Raw genomic sequence first — 24,276 nt, forward strand, 5'->3', positions numbered from 1 at the left:
TCGAAAGAAAAAAATGATTTTTGTTCCTCTGAACAACATGACAAGAAAATGCCTTAAATGCCGAATGGGACAAATTTGTCATGTGGTAGCCTATAGTCATCATATCATATATAGTTGTAAGTGATGCTAGGTCACCACACTCCTTGTGTCAAATTATGAACTTACAAATCCCAGAAAGGTGCGAAGAAAGGTTGTGATACGTTGTTTTGTCTCTTGCATTCTTATTTCAACCAAGAAGGCTTTTGTAACCTCCTTGCTACAACGTTCCAGGCATCTTGCTTTTTCATTTCGACCACTATTGCTTTTTATGTGCTTTCGCATTAAATTTGGAGTTTGCACAGGAATTTATACGTAAAATTTACTTACTGTGGCCTTAAAGAGTCAAATGGCACAGAGTTGGTATCGATCTTATTACATCTCACGTTTCGGTATTCAATGCTAGCTGATATAGGATCACATAAAACGATATTTCATACTACATGTGCTATAGTACGTACCTCCAGCTGTGTAAAAATAGAGCAGTAAATAGAAATCTTTTTATTTGAGCCTCATTTCTTTTATGGGAGATACTCCATTTTTGTTTGAATGAACCATTTTTGTTTTGAAACCAACACAGAATGCTAAAAAGGCCATTCTAAAGGCTATTTTGTTCAATTGACGAGGAAAAGTCCGTGTTTTAAAACTGTTTTTGTGACGAAAGATGCTGTACAAAATACATATTTCGTAAAAGATGTTCATTACAAATGCTATCTTGACACAGAATAAATATCATAAATTTTACAAGCAATTTCTCATCAGTATGTACGTAAGTCTCATAAACAACGTTCCTTATATGATTTCTATCATCAGTATTAGATTGTATCGTGTCTTTGGCGTCTATGCGCGTTTATGAAGAGCCATCAGTTATGCTAGAATCTAATGAGTTGTTTTTATCCTGACTGTGAAGAGGATCATTATGGTAACGTTAAATATAAGTCGCAATGAGTATGTCTCCCCTGATATTTGTTGATGGTTATGAATTTATTTGATTAGTAGGCTTCGTAGGGAAATTTCTTTCTGTTGAAGGCTCCCTCTTTTTTGTCTTTAAAGTCGATTAGACAGATATATAGAATGAAATAGACATAACAATGGGGGTCCGTGTTTGACGAGGTGATTAAGCACGTTAAAGGGCTACAAATATAGCAACCCCTCCGTCCAGGTAAAGATGTTCGCTACCATGGAAAAAGGTGCAGGAAGGAAACTTACTGGCCTGTGTGTTAAGGTGGTATCGATCTCGCTGCACTTGGGCACCGGTGCGGCACTGCGGCCCTTCTTGATATTTTCTCAGATATTTCATAATGTGGATATTGCGTAATACGTAAAAGTATGACTCAGCAGACAGCAAAATACACAAAACGTAAGAAAATTCGTTCTCTATCTCTGAAATTCGACGAGTATTAATGTATAATGTATCTGTTGTGCGTCTATTAATATATTCTATGTAGACCACTGGAAGAATAGCTGGCAACATAATGTTGTAATAGCTAAAAGTGGATCTGAATAAAGTCAAAGTCAAAGAGTAATCTTTTGAACCCCGCAGTGCCACACCGGTGCCCCAAGTGCAGTGAGATACCACCTTTACTAGACACTAAAATGGTCTGAACGAACGGGCGAAGGTGCCAGCTGCTGCCACCTACGATTGCTATTGACCCATGGTCGATTGATAGAAAGGTCGAGTGTCGACAGTACGAACAGATTGCAGAGAGTTGGGTCGGTCGATACCAATCCATGTGCTGGCATCAGCAGAAAACCAGGAGGTGTCGTCGGAATGAAGTTTTGTGGAGCCCTTAAAATTGCTTCGTCAGCTTATAGGTTTCGCTGCTGCAGGAGTTTTATTGGTAATAGTATGTCAGAGGTGCTGGAGTGAGACCCACCGCGCGGTCGCACAGAATAATGAAGAACAGTGAGTAGTGAGTAAGAGGTGTTTTCAATGGCAGAAAAGGGAGACCTTTCTTGATTGGATCTTTTGTTTCATTTTCCAAGTTGTGACAAGATTCTATGAAGTTGTGAGAAGAATAGATGATAGGGGGATAATAAAACTGGCAAAGAAGTATACGCAGTTTAACAACGGTGTGCCGAAAATCGTAAAATAGGGTATGAAAAGATTTCTATCTTCTATCCGCAGTGTGATGAAAATTACGTCTCACAGTTCATCACTTTGTCAAGAAAAAAGTTCAGTGAAAAATCTTTGGATCAAAACGCATGTTTAGTTACAATCTATTAAAAACTCCTTTGGTGGGTGGATGTTGCCCGTATATGTTATATATCCTTTGTTGGCGATTCAGATTCAGGTCACCCTTTCATGCCACATTTACTTGTGCATATGCGGGTTTTTGCATATTTTGATGCTTGAGTTCATTCGTTTCGCTGTAAATTAATAGCTTAGATTGTTACTGTAGAAAGCCACTTCTTCCAGAAGTTCCACATATGTTGAGCTTACCAATGTGAAGTGCACCAAACGAGAATATTCTTATTCATGATTATACTTCTTTCATATATTGTTGTGTAAGTCCCCTTTCCACTAGACGGCGAGCGCGCTGCGCTCTCACCGCGGCCTAAATAAAATATTTGTAACCTTATTCGCTTTCACACTGAGCATATCATACAAAACGTAAAAGTGTGAAGGAAAGGGAAAAAAACACAAAAAGTTTAAAAGATTAGTTTCTTTCCTAATACAATAATTCGTTGAGCGAGACATTTATGTCGCAGAGAGAGCGCCGTCCTAGTGGAAAGGGGGTATTGAGCACAGTTTTACTTACATAGAGGCAGATCTTTCAAGAAGAGGACTGTCGCGGTCCTTGGTTGGGCTCTCTCGTTCCCGGGTAGGACTCTCTCGTTCCCTGGAGGGGCTGGCCTGTTCACGCTCCTCTCGCTCCAGGACCTCTTCGGGAGCACTTGCGTACCCCTCTCCTACGTCATCATTGTGCGTGCTTTCGTCACCAGGATCCGAGGTGATGTCATCGCCCCTTACGGATTCGTACTCGGACCGCTCGGTGTCCTGGCGGGGTAGGGTTCCAGCCGGCTGTTCCTCCACGGGTGACTTGAATTCCTCGATGTATGGCTGTACATACTGCACAGTGGCAGGGTCGAGGGGTAGCGCCGAGGCCTCCTGTTTCACCTGGTAGGAATATAAAGGTAAGCAATGCCTGTTATACATTAAAAGTACCCCGAAAATTTGACTTTAAAGACTCATAGCTTCCTACAGACGCAAAGTATCGACAAAAAAATCTTTTTTTTGTGATGTCTATAGTAACAATCATATTCTACATATAAAGCATTTTAATGACGTCATTTGGTCACGTGAGTAATCAGTCTTAAAAGACTCATAACTTCCTAGAGATGTAAATTATCGACGAAAAACTATTTTTGTGATTTCGGTTGTTACAACCACATTCTACGTATAAACTTTGAAAATTTAATGACTTCATTTAGTCACTTGATTACCACGAAAGCTGCTCATGCAGACTTGCTACAACACATCAATACACATAATGATAATAATACATAAACTTTGGTTCTGGCAGCTAAAATTTAAACATGGTAGTTCTAGTCCTTCTTGCAATTGGAAGAAAAAAGCGCTCTAAAATATCTATTCGTCCCACCAATGGTCTCCATACATGCTTTGCGCGTTTCAAAGATGGCGAGCTTTGATCATTTGAGCCAAATCAGAATGCGTACTATCACAGTTAGCCATGGGCAGAATTCATAAACATTATAGCACAATCTAAATGGTACATTGTCGTCAGGTCCTTTTCATGGGATTTACACGTCTGTATCATCAATATACAGCTAACTTTGTGGCCATTTGTAACTTGATAAAAGCATTTGTACTTGCTAAAACTTTAGATGGTGACGAAAATGGCCAATACCAGTGGTGACACTTAGAGACTGCAAAGCATGTATTCATGTATGCTGTGACATATGTAGATAACGCCTAAACTACTACCTTCATCAAAATCATAAAGGCGTTATCAGCAAGTTACAGGCACGGTAATATCTTATCCATCAATACTACTACTTATAACCTCCAGGCAACCCTTTCGTAACTTAAAAAGTAATCATTCAATCCAACTATTGCCTAGGCAATTACACAACCTAGCTATCACAGATACGGCTACAGTAATTGCCTTACCCGGGGAAGAGCCATACCTTGAACATACAGCAAGCACTTGTATACCCACGTTCGAATTGGACACATATCATTCACGCCTCAACTGTGATAATTTGTGATATTCATGTAGAGAATGTACATTGTTTTGTGTGTGTTTACCCACATATTGTACCATATGCAATTTATGACACCCTACGGGTTTGGGCCCCCTGTTAGGTATAGATATCGCCTTGATTTGTTCCTCTTCCGTAAGAAACACAACATATCAAGATGATAAAACAGGTTTAGTTTCAGATATTGTCGTTATCATTACACAGCACGAAGCTAAAATCCCGTGGGGGTGCTACAAGTTACGTATGGTAGATCGTCTGAAGAATGCGGTTGGGAATCGATTGTGCATGAGTTCTCACCTAGAATCTGTACTCCTACAGATCAAGAATTCCTGGTCAATTTCCGAATGAGCGGTGGGATCTAGCGGCCCTAAGAGAGGACGCCATTCCAACAGGTTTTAGACCGATGTTACGTGTAGATATAGTCTTGATGCATTCTTCTTGTACAATGCTAAGCTTTCAACCAACACAAAGGTACAAACGGATCGTTTAGCCTCGCTCTATGCTTGCAACCAACACAGATGAGCTTCCGTGACAAGCGTTACTTCTTTGGTATAAAGCATATCAAAACCATAAAACAGGTTTTAAGTTAAGTTACATAAGGATATTTAATTATCTACACGTAACATGAAGTTATAATCCGCGGAAATACCACAAATTACGCAAGGTAGAACGAGTAAGAAAAACAGATTGGAATCGATTTTTAGAAGCTCAATGCTCACTTAAAATATGCTCACCAATAGATAACGAATTCCTGGGCAATGTATGAATGAGCAGTGTCATTTAGCGGCCTTGAGAGAGGAATACATCCCACAGGTTTAGACTCGTGTTACGTGTGGATATATAGTCTTCATGTGTAGACATAGTCTCCAAGTACTCCAAAGAAAGTTTAGCATCGTACTATGATTACTACAAAATACAGATGAGCCTGTGAGACAAATGTTTCGTCTTTGGTATATTAAAACATATCAAAACGATGAAGCAGGCTTTTACTTACTAATGTTAAGTAAGGATATTGGCATATAGCACGAAGCTAAAAGGTAACACGAAGTTAGAACCAGCGGAGGAACCACGAATTACTCAAGGTAGGTCGAGTAAGGAAAACAGCTTGGAATCAATTTTAAGAAGGTCAATGTTGAGTTAGAATCCGCTCATCCACAGATGAAGAATTGATCTGTTTTAACGAGAGGAATCCCTGGGAGATGTTTGAATGAACAGTGCGATTTCACGGCCTTGAGAGAGTAAGACAAACTGGTCTATAAAGTAGTTTGGAGGCAGCTGGTGTGCTACACCTCTGGGACACGTTTGACATTGGCTTCCAACACAGATGAGAGTCGGTGTTTCTTCTTTGGTATAAAATATATCGAAACGAAGAAAAAAAACAGGCTTCAGTTTAATGTTACGTAAAGGTATTTGCGTTATCTATACGTAAAACGAAGCTAGAATCGTTGGAGGTACCACAAATTACATACGGTAGATCGAGTAAGGAAAACAGCTTGGAATCGATTTTAAGAAGGTCAAAGCTCACTTAGAATCTACTCATCCACAGATTAAGAATTGATCAGTTTTAACGAGAGGAATCCCTGGGCGATGTTTGAATGAACAGTGCGATTTCACGGCCTTGAGAGAGGAAGACAAACTGATCTATAAAGTGGTTTGGAGGCAGCTGGTGTGCTACACCTCTGGGACACATTTGACATTGGCTTCCCACACAAATGATCTTTCGTGTTTCTTTTTTGGTATAAAAGATATCAAAATGATACAATCAGGTTCCAGTTTAATGTTAAGTAAGGATGTTGTAGTATATAGCACGAAGCTAAAACGTACCACGAAGCTAGAACCTGCCGAAGTGCCACGAATTACCTACGATAGATTGAGTAAGGAAAACAGCTTGGAATCGATTATAAGAAGGTCAAAGCTCACTTAGAATCAACTCATCCACAGATGAAGAACTTGATCTGTTTTAACGAGAGGAATCCCTGGGCGATGTTTGAATGAACAGTGCGATTTCACGGCCTTGAGAGGAAGACAGACTGTTGTATAAAGTGGTTTGGAGGCAGCTGGTGTCCTATACCCCTGGGACACGTTTGACATTGGCACAAGGTCAAATGAACAAGATGGAGTCATCCGTTTTTGTCAGTATGCCGGGTGAATGAATAGAGGCTTCGAAAAACGAACTACGTATGGAATGAAATTAGGTACGAGCAGGATTTCATAGAAAAATGGCAAGATAAAGAGGTAAAAACGGACGGGAATGTTAATATATTTTGTAAGTTTGGTTTGTTTGTCAAACGTATTTGGCAGTGTTTGTGCAATACGTTTACAACGTCATTGAGTAATCCGCTTTAAAGTCAGTTAATCTAATTGTCCAGACAGAAGATTACTCGTAATCACGCATGTAGACAGTCATAATACATGTATATTTGCGCTCGGGTAACATCACACCCAGGATATTAGATACAATATTTTCCAGTAAAAAAAGGAATTTCTGTAATATAGACGAAATTTGAAAATCGCTGATATGTTGCAGGAGCAATGAATGGTTGTATCACAAAAATGAGTCAATTTTACTACCTATACGTAATGTTATGGAATTATACAATAAGAACTGTAGCGGACACGGAAATTACTGTTCAAAACTTGAATTGAATTTCTAAATATCCCGGTGGTGCAGTGAAGTGATGGAGTGACGGGCTATCATGTCGGTGATCTTTAAGGCATTAGTGGTTGACCTATTTGAAAGGGGCCCTTTGGCTGAGCAGAGTGAAAGAAGATTATGGCTTTATCCGATTATATTCGTGCAGGCTGCGTTTTCGAAAACATGCAAGTTTTTGTGTTCTATAAGGCACAAACAAACAAATACTACCTAGCATATCCCTATGATAAACACTTGAAAGAGGTCCTTTGGCCGAGCAGATTACATATCATCTGTCGTGAAAGAGTATTTTGACTCTATCCGATTGAGTTCGTGCAAGCTGCGTTTTTGAAAACAATGCAAGTGTTTGTGTTCAATACGGCACAAATACTACCTTATACATCCCAATGATAAACAAAAAAGAGGCCCTTTGGCCGAGCAGATTACATATCTTCTGGATTGTTGCTTTATCCGATTATGTTCGCACAAGCTGCGTTTTTTTAAAACAATGCAAGGTTTGTGTTCAATAAGGTAAAAATACTACCTAGTATATCCCAATGATAAACACTTGAAAGACAAGCGTCCGTACATGAAAAAGACGGCAGCTGGCCGTGACGGAAGCAGCAGGCTTCATCAATTAACGTTCCTACAGGGAACTGGGGGCTATCTGATCGATTCAGTTACAGGATGTTTTCCCATCGATTGGCACCGTTTCTGTGAAAACGGCGGAATCAGACGATTTGTTGTGTCGAATTCTACAAAAAAAGGATGTTTTGATAAAGGATTTGAATACGCATCCGGGAGCAACATTACAAGAATACTGGTAGCAGATTTTGTGAAATCGTGGATAAAAGCTCGAAGTCTTTACACGCTCCAGTTAGATATACATATGACGAGAGTTCTAACAAGAAAGGGTTTTGAAAAATACAAACATGTAAGGAATTTGTTGTGGCAAATTGCACAGAAAAGGATGCTTTACAAAAGTATCTGAAAACGCATCCGGGAGCAACATTACGAGAATATCAGATTTTGTGCAAAACAAATCTTTAATACAAAGGTTCGAAGCTTTTAGATGTCCTAGTTAAATATATGGCGATATTTCGTTGTAGCAGGAGAGGTTTCGAAAAATACATACATATACAGAGTTTCAAAACACTATGATGGCTCTGTTTTGAATATTATTGCAACTGAAATTTATATATAGCCTTCTATGGGCATATCCAGCAAAATGTTACAAAATCCCATTCAGCCTATGCTCCAGACGCGGTGACTTAGAAGTCACTAAAAATATCGCCAGTCGATTCATCTTGGTTCCAACACAATACCCGACACATTGTTGCCACAATACCCTATCCAATAAGTCCCCATTGGGACCAGGAAATTGAATCTGTCGCAGTGCCCGTAAGATATATAAATATAGCCGGAGGTACGGCAATAGCCTGATATTTCCCTACATACTAATAAGGACATGTACAATATTATTAAACATGTACAATCTATCACAATAACTCCACTGAAATACCAACTATTTCAAATCCTAACGGAAGGAAATTATATCTATCGCCGTAAAGAAATATAAATTTTGTCGGAGGTACGCCTAGGGACTACTATTTCGCAAATGATGGCATGTATCTAACGTGTATAAAACCACCACAAATGCTACCCTCTCGACAACAATTGCTAAGGATGGCATATTTGAATCCTAGCGATGATAACGTACCAACACACATACCTGAACATTGGGAGACGTTTTTCCATGGAACGTGCGTTTCTGGTACCTGTTTTCAGGAATGGGGCACGCTAGATCTAAAATGGGAATACGGGGGCTTAACCAGATCAATTGACTGTTTCTGGGCCCTAAACCGTCAATGCGGAGATCCGGCACGAACCATTGAGTACAAGGCCCTTGGTGTACATCCGCGTGTGGTCGACCCGGAAATGAGACCATCAAAACCACTCGATCTATGAAAAATGTAGTTAATTTCGGCCAGGCATACGGAAATCTATTGTTAGCTCCGCGAAGGACGTTCTTGAAACTCCAACGGGGTACTATTTTTGACTGGGTTTGGGCGTTCGCAAGAAACTTTTAATGGATCTGTATACTTTTGGTAAGGCTATGGGACGAACGAACGAACGAACGATACTTTTGGTGCGAATAAAATTGCGACTTAGGACCCCTACATACATCAGTGTTGTCAGGTACTGCAATATTGCAGGCCAACACCGCTTTTCTAAAAGTAGCGTGGTATAGTCCATAGATATCTGGTAAGCCGTACGCCAAAGGAATAACCCCTTACGGGAGATAGTTCTGTGATGGTCGGTTTAAACTATGATCATTTCTAAACAGGGCGTGGGGTGGGTGAAGTTCTGGTTATCGCTTTCTTCTTAAACTTTGTCAATTCATTTGGATAAGATGATGATAAACTCCGATAAAGGATGTATAATTTGCCCATCATAACACTTGCACCAGATTAGAATGGTAGTACGTACCCAAGAGTTAAAAAAATCGATGCCATTTTAAAGCATTACGCAGCAACTACATATGCTTTATGATCCGATTAATTGCTGTGACAATAAATTAATGGCCTAATCATGAAGGGTATGATGTGTACATATTTTATGATCAGTCTAATTTTGACTCAAAAGCTAAACGTTTTAAACTGTCTTCTAAAAATTGAGGAAGGGAGTGACCGTCGTTATGATATAGTAACAGTTAATTGCTATTTCGTGCCCGAGGGCTAATTGCAGGTAACATGGAGGGGACAAGCAATAATGTACAACACTATAGAATGTATCTATTCTAAAGGCTAACTCTGCGATCTGTAGGTCTCGACGTCTTTTCCTGAGACAGTGGAAGACGAAGGATCCCACATTTTTAAAAAAATAAAATCGATATAAAACCGTTGAATGGATGAATGAACGAATGAATGAATGGTTGTGAAACGAATGGTTAAGGTGAGCCTCCTGCCAATATTCCCCACCCCTTGAGAACACTTGGACCAGTCCTAGCTGTATTGCCGTATTTGACAGCAATTTGTGTCAGTGATGAGATATTCTCCACTTGAATGACAACAGATAAGTATTTCCCATGCATGTCGAACGCCCTTTAATCGCCGTTGATCCGCAACCTTCGTTTTTTATTTCCCAATATGTCAAAGACAAATGTTTTTCGCTGTGAGTAGCTGAGACCTTGAAGCAATGTATTCATCTCTATTTCTCACGGATCCCCTGAGATGCTGCGTAATTACGTTAGTGACTGGGGGGAACAACAGTCGGCTCAAGTGGGACTCCCTCCCTCAGGGCCCCTTTGCGAACAATCAATATATAATAACAGGGAATAGAAATAAAGCAGCTTGTCAAAGGCATGCCTATATGTATAATTTTCCTGTCCAAATGGGATCTTTCTGCACGATTTCATCGTAAATAATGCCACATTTTATTGATTTCTTTTGCCTATTATTTTAGGTGGCATTAAGAATCTAAATGGCAATAACGAGTGTCAAAAAACCATGACTCATTGATAGTCTTAGACAAAGTCTCGCGTGGCTTTATGACAAACCAAGTCTCGCGTAGTTTCATGCCCTGCTGTTCTTGCCGCCATGACGGCGCCGCTTTGAAGCTTCAGGACTTATGTGGATCTGAAAGTTTCCTAACAACAATCTGTGCTTGATCCATCACTGATTTTCTAAACGATTCAAGGATTGGTGAAAACGAATCAATTGTCAAGGTGTTATTGTTGAATTACATAATATGGTACAAACATTACGAAAAACAATTGCCGTTTGCACCACTATCTTAAAAGCATACAACACAGATTTTTATTTTCAATGGACCAAAATAGATTACCGTATCAAATTCATTTTCAGAAAAATACAAAGCCCGCTGCAGTACCGTAGGAAAACGTCAGGTAGGCCGTTTTCGAACTTGACCATCCTTTTCACAACCAAGAGACACCTACCAAAAAGCACAAAGTTCCATCCACAATTTTTCGCGTTATATGCTGTTGAAATACATATAGACCAATCACCCCATGAAATAGCCGAAAACATACCCTTCTTGGCGAAGGCATAGATATATAGACGAGGCATTGTGATGAGTCTAATTCTGGCTGACATTTTCAGACCACTGAGTGGTCTCTTCAACTCTTGTCTCATTAATAATGGAGGCCTGGATGCCACATGAATAGAAAGTTGGGCGGAATCAGTACAATAAGAGTCACTATATCTGGGTTATGTACATCGTAATTTTCATACAAAAATGGTGATAAAGCTTGTATCATTCTTTCAATTTGTTAATGATGAACTTCTATCATGCAAAAATGTGATCATAGGATATAGTTATGGCGAAACTTGACAATTGTGATTGTTATAACGTTCCCCAAAGGATACTTAAATTTTCTCGAAGTGAATTTTGTTTCTCTAATTGTCACCATTTTTTTTTCAATTATAAGCAGTTACCAATTTGTTGTGTAAACAGCTTAGGATGTTTCATATAGGGTTATGATACATGTATAACCATGGGTTGTACCTGATATTCTAACGTTATATAAAAATGCCGTTCGCATTTGCTGTGCTTTCTGCGCGAGACGTCTACAGAGATAGATTGTGGGTCGGTGCCCCTGATTATGATAATAAGGCCAAGCCCCATAGCCCATAGTTCGTTCATTGCGGGACACATACAGACGAGGTTTGTGATTAAACGGGACAGTTTGTGCTTTCGTCTTTGTAGAGCTCTTTGACAGTGGAAACCTGTAATTATTTCGTTTACGATAAATATAAGTGGAACCGTAGGATGGAAGAATCAAATGGAATTAATTAGCCTTGATTTTTACGGTCGCCTTGTTTGTAAGACTGAGAGTAAATTGGTTCATAAATCTAATGCTTTTACATCAATTATTATTAATAAAGATGCAGGGTAAACAAAAAAACAAACAAAGGGTCAGAAGAGACTGTGCAAGTATTGGATACGATGGAAAATGACACATATTTCATGTGTAAATACCACAATTATGAGTTAAAAAAAAACAGACCATTTGAAACAAAACTTTCAGAGCTTTCACCATCTAGAAGACCTCAACAAAATCATATTAAAAAAATACATTTCTAAGGTATCTAATCTCTGTGTTCTATTGCAGTTCACTTTCAGTCATTAGTTTTGACATAAAGTTACTTCTGATAAGTCCATTTGTTTGCAAAATAAAGAAAATGTGGTTGTTTTTAATGTCTGTAACGCAAACCCAAACTCAAAAACAAAGTTCCGTGCGTTCAACTTTAGCGAACGATAAATGAAGTTAATGAATCAGCAAATTGTTTTGAAAGAGAGAGGCAGTGAAAATAATTGACAATGTGCCAAGGAGACACTTAGTGTCAGAGCGTGCAATCCCACCCAGGCTGTGAGAATCGCAGAGGGGATTGTAGGGTGTAGATTCAAATCGAGAAGTACACGTGGGATCACAACCCGGCACCCGGTACATTTTTCAATCAGTTAAACGTCATTTATCTTAAAAGGGGGCAGAGTGAAAGGTCGCTTAATAATCACTTGGGACGAAGACAGACATTAACGTTTTGTCACATTTCTAGACGTATGGGTAGCTATGCAGTGTACTTTGTGCGTACATGTGTGTGTGTGGGTGGTGGGTGGGGGTGTGTGTATATACATTAACAGTCATCACATTACAGATGATTGTGACGAAATTGTGTCTTTCGCTGTATAAACGAGTATAGCATTAGATGTCCATTGTTTCTGTGGTTGAGGTTATGGCGTATGCAGTATTTCATTGGGCAATCAATCATCTTCCGTGCTAAACAAGCGACCTCTTTCGGCTGGGAAGTGAAACACATACAGATACATATCATATCAGAGAAAGCAACACACACATTCAAACACACAAAGATACAGATACACACACACACACACACACACACACACACACACACACACACACACACACACACAAACACACACACACACACAAACAAACACACACATACTAAAACACAAGCACATACACAAAAACACACAACACAGACAGCTCTATCTTGAAGTATGAGTTTGTATGCTCCAATCTCTAATCGTTTCTGCTTTGCCGTTCGGAGAGTGGTACAATCATTGTAGGCTTTCTAAACATGAACTAGATAAAATGGCAGATTGCGCGCACCAAAACCTGCTCAGGCTCCTCCTCGCGCATGCGCTGTCCGGGTGTGACTACATCCGGGGGCTCTGTGATCTCGCTGGAGGCGTCTTCATCCGGGGCCTGCAGGTAGGTGCGGAACAGGAACAGGAACAGCGCAAGCGCCAGGACACCTATCCCAGCAGCCACCGCGAACACCTCCCATCCCGGCACCGCCACTGGGGAAACAAAATCATCGATTAATCAAGCAAAATAATCAATCAAATTGGTTTGTTCATAAAAAGAGCGTTGCAGCAAGGGCTGAATCTTGTTTTCCATATAGCAAGTATATCAATTTACACTTCATACACAAAACATAGAATTAGAATGCATTGGCGTAGATTTAGCTTTGGATTGGATTTTGACTAGCTTATGATAGATATACATTTCTCCAAATCCTCTCCAATCATTTTTGAAACTAAATCGCATGCACAGAGTGACTTTTGTATTTGTCTTAATTTGAGTCCAACTTTCTAATTAGATTCCAATGAAATTCTATGAACATATGACCATATCAAGAGCTGTCCCCGGACGTTTCGAATCTTATTAAAGAAAGAGAACGAAAGGAAGAGAACGTGAAAAAGTTACGACTTGAATTACTCTTAGTTACCAAAATTGTCCCTTTTAGATCCGTTGACAAACATTTTTCCTATTTGCCGATTTCTACTATTATTCTAGCACGCAAGGGTGGACAAAATGGTGTCGCGGTAATGGTGATACTTGTCCTCTTCGCTACCCATAGTGCCCCATGTCTCCCAGTATGCAATGGGATCCTTGAAAAGGTCAATGACTGCCGTCAATAAAGTGACGTCAAAAATTATTTAATATCTGTTGAGACTATGTCGCATTCCGAAACCGGGGCCCGGCCGGGCTGTTTGTGAAAACGAAAAATAGTACTTAGCATGAAAGTTCATCTATGTTGGTAAATGACATTGTGGAAAAGACTAAACTTAACTTAACCAACACCACGTTTAATTGGGACTTACCCCAAATTTTCAGCCGACTCCGTCAGCCTTGTTCACGGAATGGACCCGTCTGCTGTAGCTTCCGGACGTGACGTCAGGAACACACGACTGCAGCAGAGGGTCGTAAATGCCAGATAACCTGTGTCGCCCCGCGTCTCTGTTCAGTGATGGACGGTGGGCGCGAATGTACACAGCCTCCTTCACTCCTCTTGCAAAGAATTCCGGCTCTGAGTCAAGGATTTTGACTTTTTCAAGAGAAACTGAGTGTCCTGAGGTTATCTGGCATTTACGACCCTCTAGCGCAGTCGTGTGTTCCTGACGTCACGTCCGGAAGCTACAGCAGACGGGTCCATTCCGTGAACAAGGCTGACGGAGTCGGCTGAAAATTTGGGGTAAGTCCCAATTAAACGTGGTGTTGGTTAAGTAAAGTTTAGTCTTTTCCACAACGAAAAATAGTACTGTATAGAAATACACACAAATAATGCCCACGACAAGTCTTTTACGTCTCGTGAAATTTGGTGTCTTTTAAACTTTTTGTTCTCAAAAGCTGCCCGGCCGGGCCCCGGTTTGGAAATGTGACGTAGGCCTGAAATGAGTTACACAACAACGATCACACAGCTCCATCTAGCGAAGTAACATGAACTGCACATTCCCGGATTTCAAAGCTAAGATCCTCAGCGCTCACAGTATTGGAAAATCATTTTATGCAGGCCTAAATACTCATTCATGCATGCGGACGGCGGCAATCCCAATAAGATAAAACATTTGATATCTATTGAAAGGAGCTACACAGCAATGTTCACATAGCTAGGGAAGTACTAAGAACTGCACACCCACGGATCTCAAAGCTACATAGCCTCCATTGCAGGCTCTCTCGGCATTTCCCCCTCTTTTTTGGCTCATAATAATTAGTACACTTTTGTTTGCTATTTTTTCATACTGGGTCGCTTATAATACGGGCCGCCAGTACAAGCGACCCAACTACAAAAAGGAAAGGCCAGCAAAAGTGTATTATGAGCCGAAAAGACTGATAAAGGCCAAGAGAGACCACTTTGGAGGCTGAAAGCTGCCATCATTGCCACTCATACTATAGGAAACCCGTCTTTATGCAGGCCTAAATTCATGTAATTCATGCATGCGGATGGCGACAAGCCTAATAAGATACATCACCTGGCCATTCGGGTCAGACGGCGCGTGAAGTCAAAGGATCGATAGCGACAATTCGTTTGGTGAAAATGTCAATCAATCAAATAGACGGCTACTGAAATAGAACACGCTACCACGACGACATCGACGATTTGGCCTAGTCTCTAATAATACTTATTTTTAGATTCTACTTCTCCATATTTGATGGTAAGTAGAGTGTGATAAAGAAATATTGAGGATTGTGCAGTACATGGACTTTCCGACAGTGGCGCTTCAGTAGCCTATCTCACGGCGTGTTGTGGAAGGGGAATGGTCGTTAAATCAAGTTAACATCGAATTTTAGATTGATGCAACAAACCCTGAAGTACTTAAAATGCTGGTTCGATAATGGAGGTTAGTCTTGACCCTTGGTGTCATGAATCTATCTGTAATTGATCATGTCATTTCAAAATATCAGACCGAATGAACAAAAAAAATATGGCAGAGAAACAGGTGTTTTGCACGGCGGAGGGCTAAAAATGTGAATATGATTGTAGTGCCTGCTTACGAGGGGTGATCAGTAAGTTCTCGGCCTGACCCAGAAATAATAAGCACAACTCAGATTTTGAAGCACAACTTCATAGTATGAAGCCTTTTATCAATATCCTCCAAATTATAAATCATCGGAGTCATTACTTTTCCGGCATTCGTTTCTTGCAAATCAGAAGGTAAGTGGCGAGAAAGTGGTGTTAATTGTGATCAGACATGTGTGGGTCGAGTTTCCCATGCCGTAAATTAACAAAAGACATTGTCAAACTGTTTGATAATGATTCTCTTCTTATTTCAAGCAAAAAGAATTGGGTGTCTGACTTCCAGCAGCGCAATTTGACCCGCACACCTCAGGTCAGGTCAATTGTCCACGTTTTCCCCTTCTCCCTTACCTAAAATTACTGCAAAGTAATGATCACAATAATTTGAATTTTGGTACATATTTTTATAAGACTTTGTACTTGACATCTATGCTTCGAAATCTGAGCTGTGCTTATTATTTCTCGGTAAAGCCGAGAACTTATTGGTCACCCCTCGTATATATTTCTTTCCCTACAGGTTCTGGTCCAATTTTGAGACTGCAATAGATGTAACAGGTAGGGTTTAAGCTTTTCCAGTTACTTCAGTTTGCCACTTGTGTTGTGTGGGCTAATGATATTCATATTGCGACTGGATAGAGCAGAAATTGAGGTCAAAGGTAGGCTTTGTTTACATCCTTCCGCTGTCCTACGAGTTCAATCTGATTAACTCACTTTTTCTTTCCATTTAACCCTTGTGACCTTCTGGTGGAACAGAATTTCAGGAACTGAATCTCCCATGGCCAACAATGATTGTGGTATCTAACCCAATTTTGAATCTGAGCATTTCCTGCTGAAAATTTCGAGAGAACCTCCATGAAAAGCGGCGTGCAGGCCGAGTTGAGCTTCTAATGAATATAAAGGTTCAAACAGATAAAAACCTTTCATCATTTGCAAATTTGCTAGTACGCGCCGTCTATAACATCATTAATCGTGCTTAGTAAAGCTCGACAACTTTAATCTTCTATTAGGCCATGTTATCTTGATTATATGGATGACATCATTTGAGACACCCAAAACTGTTTGGCTAAGAAAGAAGTTGCCTTCATCATGGAAAAGAAGTGGTCAGCAAGGTTTAACAAAACGTATTTTTTTTTCATTTTCACTCTTTTGCATTTTTCTTATTTGACCTTGGAGTTGACAGTGAATTAAATGACGTTAGTATAAACTTTCCGATATTTTTTTGCAGCATACGGCTCATTTTGCAGCTACTTTGTACGATTTCCCGATTTTCAGTATGCTTCAACTTTTTTCTTTGGAAACGGCCGAAAATTGATGTGCGCGCGGATGTTATCCATATAATCAAATCAACAGCCTTAGTAATGTACGGCAGTGAAAAATGCAAGCCAGCAGCTGACAGCGCACATTAGGCACTGTGCACCAGACATGACATTGGTAATCATCGAGACAAACGAGAAGCCGATTCTTCGCCATTGATCACTCCACAGTGTTGAAAGGTTGAACCGTGTGTCACTGTCATTATTCCATTAGAACCACGAAGTTCTCTCCTTCATCTATTGTGATACAAGAATCTGAGACAGGGAAGGGCTTCTGGGCTGCTTGATCGACGATGTGAACCTGTACAACCATCAGTACGTTAAGATAGAACCGTTCATGCTTGACATGCGGTGGACAAGGTCAAAAGATATGGGGCGTTTAACAACATATTTATGACATACACTGATTTGATGCATCGGTGACAGTTTGATAAAAAAAACTGTACATTTGTTACAAAAAATGTATATATGATCTCGCTGCCTGGTTGACGATGTGAACCTGTACAACCATCAGTACGTCAAGATAGAACCCTTCATGCTTGACATGCGGTGGACAAGGGCAAAAGATATGGGGCGTTTAACAGCATATTGATGACACATACTGATTTGATGCATCGGTGACAGTTTGATACAAAAAAAACTGTACATTTGCTACTTCGAAATGTTTACATTTTCTCGCTGCCTGATTGACGATGTGAAACTGTAGTACCATCAGCACGTCAATTTGGAGTCCTACATAGGTTGTAACATGCAGCGTACAAGGTCAAACGATACGGGGCTTTAACAACATAAATATGACACAGACTGATTTGGAAGCCTGGGTACCATCCGGAAAGTAGTTCGCTCCGGCGTTTATTATACACAGTCGCTTGTAGATCTGATTTCTATCATACACTATATACAGTCGCTTGTAGCTCTGACATTTATCATACACTATATACAGTCGAACATAGGAGCAAACTACTACCCGGATGGTACACAGGCTACTGATTTGGTGCATCAGTGATAGTTTATTACAGAAAACTGCACGTTTCCTGCAAAGAATAGTATATATTATCATTATAATCATGACAACAATTTTAGTGAGCATAACTGCCTAACCCCAAGGAGTTACAATTTCTTCATATCTAGGTATGTACACCAAAAAGCAGTTACTCAAGCAACAGGATATCAGTTTGGAAACGGTCAGACGTTTCAGATAGCATCCACTGTCTTTCGCCAGTGACACTGAAGAGATCTGGTTGCTTGAGTAACTGCCTTTTGGCGTATCTTATTACATGCATGTCTCACCTACATCGATCTAGTAATGTATATGTTACATCTGTTGTGTAAGAAACTCTGAACTGGCAAACGGTTGAACAGTATTCTATGAGATCAAGGCATTCCTGTCCGACATTGGATGGTTCGTCTGTTGGCAAATTTAAATATTTAAGCCAAGTCACGAAGTAAGCAAATAGTTCTCAAAGGTGGAAAATATTTCAGCAAAATTCTAGATTTTGGAAAGGTTGCTGAAAGACCAGCCTGGTTGGTGATTCCTTTCGTGCCTAGTAGTCATATTTGCTGTTTTTTGTCCAAGCTAAGTGGCATGGTTTTGTTGCCCTGTAGGGTTGCTAGCCCTGCGTGTGACACTAAATCTACTTATTCGAGAAGTTCATCACACAGTCTTAAGCTTGATGCTCAAGAAAGCGTCTACAAACCTACGTGCAATCAACCTAAAAGCTTTTAGGCCTAAGAAAAATGTGTTTTCGGCTATCCGACCTACTGACCCAAGCCTTTTTTCGGGGGTTGTGTGTGTGTGTTTGGTGGGGTGGGGGTTGTGGGTCGTGATCGCTTGCAATCAAGAGACATGGAATTTTCTATCTGACAAACTTGTTATGTAGTTTTCAAACATGCTCTTTTAATTTTTGTCTCCTTAAAAACAGAAACAAACAGAAACGAAAATCATTCATTTTTTAGAACCGTACTTGCAAGCACAGCATTGACTATCCTAGGCCCTACTACCATTTCCTTTCCAGGAGAAAAGAAGACGCAGAAGAGCAAGTAGAGTTCCGACCTTAGCCTTTTTTGGGGATGTAATGTTTTTTATCTGCCATCTCTGCGACGAAAACGTTGTTATATAGTTTTCCAACATGCTCTTTACATTTCTGATCCCTTTAAAAACAGAAACGAAACTCCTACTTGCAAAAACCATACTTGCAAGCACAGAATTGATTAACATACTATTAGGCCCTACTGCCAAGTCCTTTACAGGAGAGATGAAGACGCAGAAGTGCAAGTAGAGTTCCAATGAATTAGCTCATTACCTGCTGGATAATTGGATAGCTTCTTTTCAGATCCGACACCCGTGTCGTGCTCTTTCAAGGCGTCTTCGAACTAATTGCACTTAAGGCTCAAGAGAAGGCCTACAGAGACAATCAGGCTACCTCTTCAGTCTTTGTAATGCCTTGGGTGCTACATCATCCTTTGATTGTGAGGCGCGCTCAGAGATACAGAGCGTGGGTGGGGGTAATGTTAAATGGTTCTCCAGGCACATTTCAAGACCACACCTGTAACCAGAATGCTCCAAAAATGGGCGAAGTAATGTTAAATGGTTTTCCAGGCACATTTCAAGACCACATCTGTAACCAAAATGATCCAAAAATGGGCGAAGTAACCATTTCATGGTAAAACCTAACACAGTCCTTAGCTTTGTTCATGATAAAGACAATGATACAGAAATGGTGTAATGTTTTTAAATAAATCTATTTCTCACATCAGTTAGGTGATGAAACCTTAAGATACCAGATATGTATACCTGTATTGTGGCAGAAGGCATATGGTGCACTTCCTATATATAGCATTGAATCAGAATGATAAAAAACAGCATTGACAACAACAATTAGATAGATAAGTTTCCTCTATATGCAGGAACCTACTTTCAAAGATGACACGCTGAAAATGATTATCATTGAAAGTTATCTACAAGAAATAAAACTGAAGTCTGTGCTACAACAAAGACTGTTCTTATTGTAGGAAAATTATGAAAACGTAATTTAAAACATTCAGACTTAAATGTAACATTTAGATTAGTCTGCAAGTCCGATGGTCTATGCATTACTAGACGACAATAATATATGATAAAACAAAGTTGGGTAAAGTAAAATTTTCCTAAATGATTTTTGATGAGTGCACAGCGGTGAAAAATAAGACATGCCACAGAAGGTCATTTGAGGCAAGCTAGAGGGTATCGCCCTACTGTTGCATCTCCCTATCTCATTACATTTCATTACTTATCTAATACTTCATACATCCCATGAGAACACTCATATGAGATCCCATCAAGCGATCATGCATTAAGTCCGCTTCTTAATGAATAAGGCATTTGAGGTGGGAACATATATCCAATTTGTATATCATTACATGATACCTATGGCAAGAAATTGCATACGGCAAAGCAGCAGCATCTTAAAAACAGACTTAAAACGTTATGGGGTAAAGAAGTAATAGAAAATCTTATGATACTATCATAACGCCCGTGAAGGGATAACAAAAACGAAAACACAGGAATGAAGAATCGCACAGCATGCTTACTTGTTATGATGGTGCCCTGGCGGCCTCCACTGTCTGTTGTGATTACACTCGGCGTCTTACTGGGAACCGTTTATTTACATCGCATGGTGAAGTACACTACTGCAGAAGAGCGGGCTACCTATTCACGACCCTAACGACTATGGTAGCAAGACTTGCAGGGCGATTTGAGCTTTACGAAACCAACAGTGAAGACGTACAATCAACACCTGTATGTTTGTAATATATTTCATCGTGTTTTGAAGAAAATATGATATGAAAAAGTCCCCCATTTCCCCACAGAAATGGTACCTCCCATTGATGTATTTCCGGTACACAAGCCGGTTACTGGATGATGTCATCGCGCGAGCCAGGAATATGAGATATAGGTCAACGAATAAATATATTCATAAGGAAATATGTTTTCAAAACATTCAACATGTATTTTGAATTATACTCATGGGAATATTCTTTTTAGAATCATTGTACATGTATGTGTTTGGGCAAAGAGGTACTGTAACCTCCTTGGTTTGAGTGAGGAAAGAAGTCAGTAGCATCAATAAAATACTAAGTATGCTGCAATCTAGAACCCCTAGTATGCAGAGAAGGCCAACATAGATGAGGATGAAATACGTGGGGTCTGACCACAGGCCTTGGTGGTACAATTAGGCACTAACAGAGAGTGATGTCTCTGATGGTTGAATCCGGCAGCAGACGGCGGTTTGGATCAATAGAAAACCTCAGGTCTGTTGGGGAATGGCTAGATCAGCTCCTACAGGTGGTTCCGGACCCTGTTGCCAAATGATGTCATTTGACGAGGGCTGAATACTAAGAAGAGAAGATGCTTTTAATCACAGCCGAGTGCACGGAGATGGGCAGAGCATCCGGACGGGCAGCAACAGTTGTCTTTTTACTATTCAACACATTTCTTGGCTGGAAACAGTAAGATTTAAGCACAAATGATCTACGTCTGTTAGAGCATCCGGATGAGTAGCAACAGTTGTCTTTTACTATTGAGCACATTTCTAGACTGGAAGCAGTGATATTTAAGCACAAATGGTCTATCAGAGCATTCGGATTGGCAGCAACAGTTGTCTTTTACTATTCAGCACATTTCTTGGCTGGAAACAGTAAGATTTAAGCACAAATGGTCTATCAGAGCATCCGGATTGGCAGCAATAGTTGTCTTTTACTATTCAGCACATTTCTTGGCTGTAAATAGTAGGACTTAAGCACAAATGGTCTGTCAGAGTATCCGGATTGGCAGCAACAGTTATCTTTTACTATTCTGCACATTTCTTGGCTGTAAACAGTAAGATTTAATCACAAATGGTCTGTCAGAGTATCCGGATTGGCAGCAAAAATTGTCTTTTACTATTCAACACACCTCTAGACTGGAAGCAGTAAGATTTAAGCACAAATGGTCTATCAGAGCATCCGGATTGGCAGCAACAGTTATCTTTTACTATTCAGCACATTTCTAGACAGGAAGCAGTGAGATTTAAGCACAAATGGTCTGCCAGAGCACCCGGATTGGCAGCAACAGTTGTCTTTTACTATTCTGCACATTTCTTGGCTGTACATTGTAAGATTTAAGCACAAATGGTCTATCAGAGCATTCGGATTGGCAGCAACAGTTGTCTTTTACTATTCAGCACATTTCTTGGCTGGAAACAGTAAGATTTAAGCACAAATGGTCTATCAGAGTATCCGGATGGACAGCAACAGCTGTCTTTTTGCTATTCAGCAGATTCCAGTTCCCCAAGAACGGAAATCACACTGTATGGGCTTCTTTAGTCAATATCGACCCCAATTGGCCACCCCCACACATCCCCACCAACTTAACCTCCACAAAGATGATTACAATCGCATTATAAGTAGTGATTTTATATAATTTATATAAGTCAAAAACCCATGCATCATTAAACATGGGACTATTCATTAGCCTCCAAAGAAAATAAAAAGAAAACTTCCCGGCAACGTGATAACATGTAGCAACATCAGATAGAGCCATAGAGTAGACATTTTTTTGCCCTTTTGATTTTATTGTATATGCTTATTATAAGTTAATGTATTGCTGTGAATATGATACTACCTTTTAATATCCCAATATCTAAATACTAGTATGTCCTGTGTCGAATCAAAGTTTTATGATCATAATATCGTTGATGATTGGTTGATGCCGAAAATTCATGATGACACGTAATAATATGGTTGTACGATGACAGGAAAACTGTCAAATGAGGCATAATTTGAAAATCACAGTTGATAACACAATTATTAATTGTGAAAGCATAGCATTGGATGATTGTAGAACATCGACGATCACACTCTGTATTTTGAAAACGATTCCCTTCTAATCACTTTGAGAATAGAATTTGATATAATCGATCGCATCAATGTAAATGCAATTACGCGTCGTGATTGATGTATTCCTGAAAACCGCAAACCAAAGAGACGTTTAACATCCTCGGCACATCACAGGTCTGCTGAGGTCAGGGCTGGTTTGATTGACAGCGGGGATTTTCTACTATCCTTCTATTCCGGCAAGGTTTATCTCCAGATACCAGGTGGAACATAGATGGCATAACAAGTGCTTTTCTTTCCGCGTCCCAGAGGGCAGGTAGATAAGAAGCCGGAACTTCTGATTGCAAATACCGTGACCTTCAGAAAATCGTGCCCCAAGGGCTTCACCCCTCTAGTTGTCACGCAGTATGACGTCATGTTAAACTATCTGTATGAAGTAAAGTCAGAGAGGCCATCTGCGAGCGGATCTACAACCAAAACTCAAACAGTACGGGAGACCTTTGCGTAGAACTCTCCAGCACATGGGGCCGTGCCCCGCTACACCCAAGGGACTGTAGCTTTCCTTTGGTGCTTTCTCATCATAGGAACAGTCTTTCTGATCACCACCATATAGTAGTATACATATACAACAACATACATCACGAAGTAATGTTAAATGAATAAAGAATGGTGACGAAATATTATAAACTCATTAAAAAAACAAATAATGTAATGTAACGAATTGGTTTTGAAAGCTCATGTCTAACCCTCCAATCGAAAGAGTAATGTTAAATAGTTCAAATTAAACGCGAACTTGGAGAAAACTTTGACATTGTTAGAAAGAGCTAAAAGTTTACGGTTTGTCCTAAGACTCAGGATAAATTGTCAAGAGTTGACTAGAGTTTCACCAACGAATGCTAGAACGTAGTATCACAATGTTGCCAATACGTCTTCCCATATGAAATACCGTCTACCAGGAGAATACAATCATGGACGGTACAGGACTTTCTTCTCTTCGCCACAGGATACAAAGCTGCCACCCTCGGAGATCACATACAAGCACCTGGGCGGGGGAGATGATGCATTGCGGCGCTAGCCAGAACGGCTAACTCGGTGTAGAAGAACCCATGGAAATTGCGGAACCAAGTGGGTTTGAGCCTTGGTGGATTTGCAAGACACTGTTAAAAACATACAAGTGGAGAAAATTGCCACGAACGGAAATATCATAGGTACATGCACACGTTGTCAAGGGGATACATTTACATCATTAAGCCTCCGGACATCGCTGCAAACTCTTGCGAGTTTGTACAAGCGGGGACGATAAAATAACTAGATGAGTACAACTTGAGTCCGCCGTAACTTCGTCTTCGTCCTTTTATTTGTATCA

The 24,276-nt window shown here is 40.1% G+C and overlaps 1 protein-coding gene across 2 annotated transcripts in view; it reads right to left on the reverse strand.

Moving 5' to 3' along the window:
- LOC118406743 (synaptotagmin-12-like) overlaps positions 1 to 24,276 on the reverse strand; it is a 75,788-nt gene that overhangs the window by 35,832 nt on the left and 15,680 nt on the right. The window contains exons 1-3 of one of the 2 annotated variants that reach the window (XM_035807043.1): positions 20,628 to 20,721; positions 13,053 to 13,243; positions 2,799 to 3,157 (exon numbers count right to left, since the gene is read on the reverse strand). In XM_035807043.1, coding sequence (XP_035662936.1) covers positions 2,799 to 3,157; positions 13,053 to 13,243; position 20,628 — 551 coding nt within the window. In that variant the 5' untranslated portion in view covers positions 20,629 to 20,721. Of the gene's footprint in view, positions 1 to 2,798; positions 3,158 to 13,052; positions 13,244 to 20,627; positions 20,722 to 24,276 lie in introns of those variants that run through there. The other variant, XM_035807042.1, reaches the window with a different exon arrangement.

The sequence above is a fragment of the Branchiostoma floridae genome, chromosome 19, assembly GCF_000003815.2.
Source record: "Branchiostoma floridae strain S238N-H82 chromosome 19, Bfl_VNyyK, whole genome shotgun sequence".
NCBI lineage: Eukaryota > Metazoa > Chordata > Leptocardii > Amphioxiformes > Branchiostomatidae > Branchiostoma > Branchiostoma floridae.